At 48.0% G+C, this 2,467-nt stretch overlaps 1 protein-coding gene across 1 annotated transcript in view; it reads right to left on the reverse strand.

Annotated features, from left to right (window-relative positions):
- Positions 1-685: 685 nt before the first annotated feature.
- Positions 686-2,467, reverse strand: part of LOC149432742 (free fatty acid receptor 2-like) — a 39,489-nt gene continuing 37,707 nt past the window's right edge. Inside the window, exon 2 of the mRNA XM_089665030.1 lies at positions 686-1,658. Within this exon, the coding sequence (XP_089521156.1) occupies positions 686-1,658 (973 nt within the window). The remainder of the gene's footprint in view (positions 1,659-2,467) is intronic.

The raw sequence follows: 2,467 nt of genomic DNA on the forward strand, positions 1-2,467 counted from the left end.
TCCCAACACAAATCCCCCCAAATCATCACTCCTTGCATACCTCCACAAATGTTCTTCCTATAACAATTCCTACTCCATGCTGACCCCCAAAATTTCCCTCTCAACGCAAATCCCCTCCCCCCAATCTCCGTGTGGTGCCCCCACCTCACATGATAGCACAATGCCCGGGGCACCTAGCCCTCCTGCCCACCCCTTGTCCCAGCCCTGGATAGACCTGGGAAAGGTAAACCTAGAAGGCAGTAAAAGGGATCTAATGCTAAAGATACGTTCAATAGGGAGCACTTGCTGCCAGAATGATTGTAAGGATACATTGCCATATATAAAGTACTTGGCCAACCACATCTCCAGCAATCTTTAGGACCCAGGGGTGGACAGACAACTCATGGGGCCCCCGGGCAATAGGGGATCATGGGGCCCCTGTGTCCTTGCCCAAACTCAAAAAAGCCTATAAAAAGGTACCAGGGGCATCTCATGGGGCCCTCTACTGACCCCGGGCCCTCGGACAGTGCCCGAGTTTCCAAATGGTCAGTCCGCCCCTGTTAGGACCACACCAGGTTTCAGATTTTCAGGGTAAGAAAAGCAGACCACTTTGTGTCCTGAAAGTGAAGTTTTCATGCTTCGTAGGGCTCCAGAGTTGAATGTCTTGTCAAGGTCTCCTGCAAGATGGAAGAGCAGTCTTCACAGTTCAGGTAGAGGACCTGTCCAGATTGATATCAACATATGGAGGATCATCTGGAAATGGATAGACTTTCTTACATGAGCATATTTTCCCTAATTTCAGGAAAATGGCTGCCAAAAAGTCAACAAATGTTTTCTGAACTGTCTTAGAGGTGAAATAGAACACAACTGGGTCCAAGGTGGCATTGAATGTACTCAGAAGCAAGGCGTCCACCCTCCATTTTGGGTTTTCGTTCTGCACAAAGCCAACAATGTGGGAGATATTGTAAGGAGCAAAGCAAATGCAGAAGTTGGCGAGAGTGGCGATGGCCAAGCCGATGGCTCTCTGTTTTTTCTTTTTTTGGATGTTGGGCAGAGACATCAGTATCCTTATGAAGTTGATGTAGCAGAAAAGCGTTATTATAGATGGGATGAAGAATTGGGTCACTCCTATCTCCAAACGCATTGGCAGCAATATCCTGAGCTGTTCATTTGTAAGGTCCTCAAAGCATCTTGTTTCGCTGAAATTTGTAACTTTTTTATCTATGCTATACTGGACGATATTGAAAATAATGGAGTGACCACAGACAAGAAACCAGAAGAAAATGCTAGCGAATATGGCGTACTCCGGTTTTCGATGGAGTTTATACTTGATGGGATATGCCACCCCAAGGTAGCGCTCAATGCTTACAGCGGTGAGGAACAAGGTGCTGATGTAAATGCTACTGAAGTAGAAGATTTGTGTCAAACGACACAGAAATATGGGTAGATTCCAAACCATCCCGGAAGCTGCCTCGTGCATCTTCAGTGGAAGGAACATTAGCAGGAGAAGGTCTGAGATGGTCAAGTTGAGGAGAAGGATGTATACTGGTGATGGTTTCCTGCGGACCTTGACCACAAAGGCGTAGAAAGCCAGCAAGTTAGATGGCAGGCCGGTCATAAAAGTCAGAATGTAGACAGCCAGGACAGCATGGGTATGTTCTCTATTGAGTACAAGGCTGCTGAAAAAAAAAATAGGACCAATTACTTTACGGTGCTTTCAACATGTTCACTTTACTGCAGGTGGGCGGCTCGTACAAGCACAATCACATACCTGTACTTCGGGAGTGACTTCAGGGTTCAGAGGGCACCCCCTTCCCCAGCCAACTCCCACTTTTGATTGGACACAATGGGATTATGTAAACAGGTTTCAGCTAATGATTCATGACTAAGTCCTTGTGATTGGCTGTGTCCAATCGCAGCTCAGAGCCCTGTGTTGACAAGCATGCGGGGCTCTGTAGACTCTCCCCTTCCCAGCCAGTGTCAGTGTATAGTATTATTACTATATTTGTGTCACTGGTGACAGTGTCAGTTAGTGTCAAATTGCCCGCCGCACTATCACAGTCTCACTATTATTCGCTGATCACCCTCATTACTAGTATACAGTTAATAAAACTCCCTCCTATTTTGGCGTACCTTTACATAGGCTATCCCCCCTCCAGTCCATCGTGAATGCTGCTGCCAGACTCATCCACCTTACCAACCGTTCAGTGTCTGACACACCTCTTTTCCAGTCCCTCCACTGGCCTCCATCCCTCTCTACCAATCCCTACACTGGCCTCCATCTCTCTCTGCCAATCCCTACACTGGCCTCCATCTCTCTCTGCCAATCCCTACACTGGCCTCCATCCCTCTCTGCCAATCCCTACACTGGCCTCCATCCCTCTCTGCCAATCCCTACACTGGCCTCCATCTATCTCTGCCAATCCCTACACTGGCCTCCATCCCTCTCTGCCAATCCCTACACTGGCCTCCATCCCTCTCTGCCAAT

This window comes from Staurois parvus, unplaced genomic scaffold (genome assembly GCF_062004578.1).
Source record: "Staurois parvus isolate SC_StPar_1 unplaced genomic scaffold, SC_StPar_1.0 ptg002113l, whole genome shotgun sequence".
Taxonomy (NCBI): Eukaryota; Metazoa; Chordata; class Amphibia; order Anura; family Ranidae; genus Staurois; species Staurois parvus.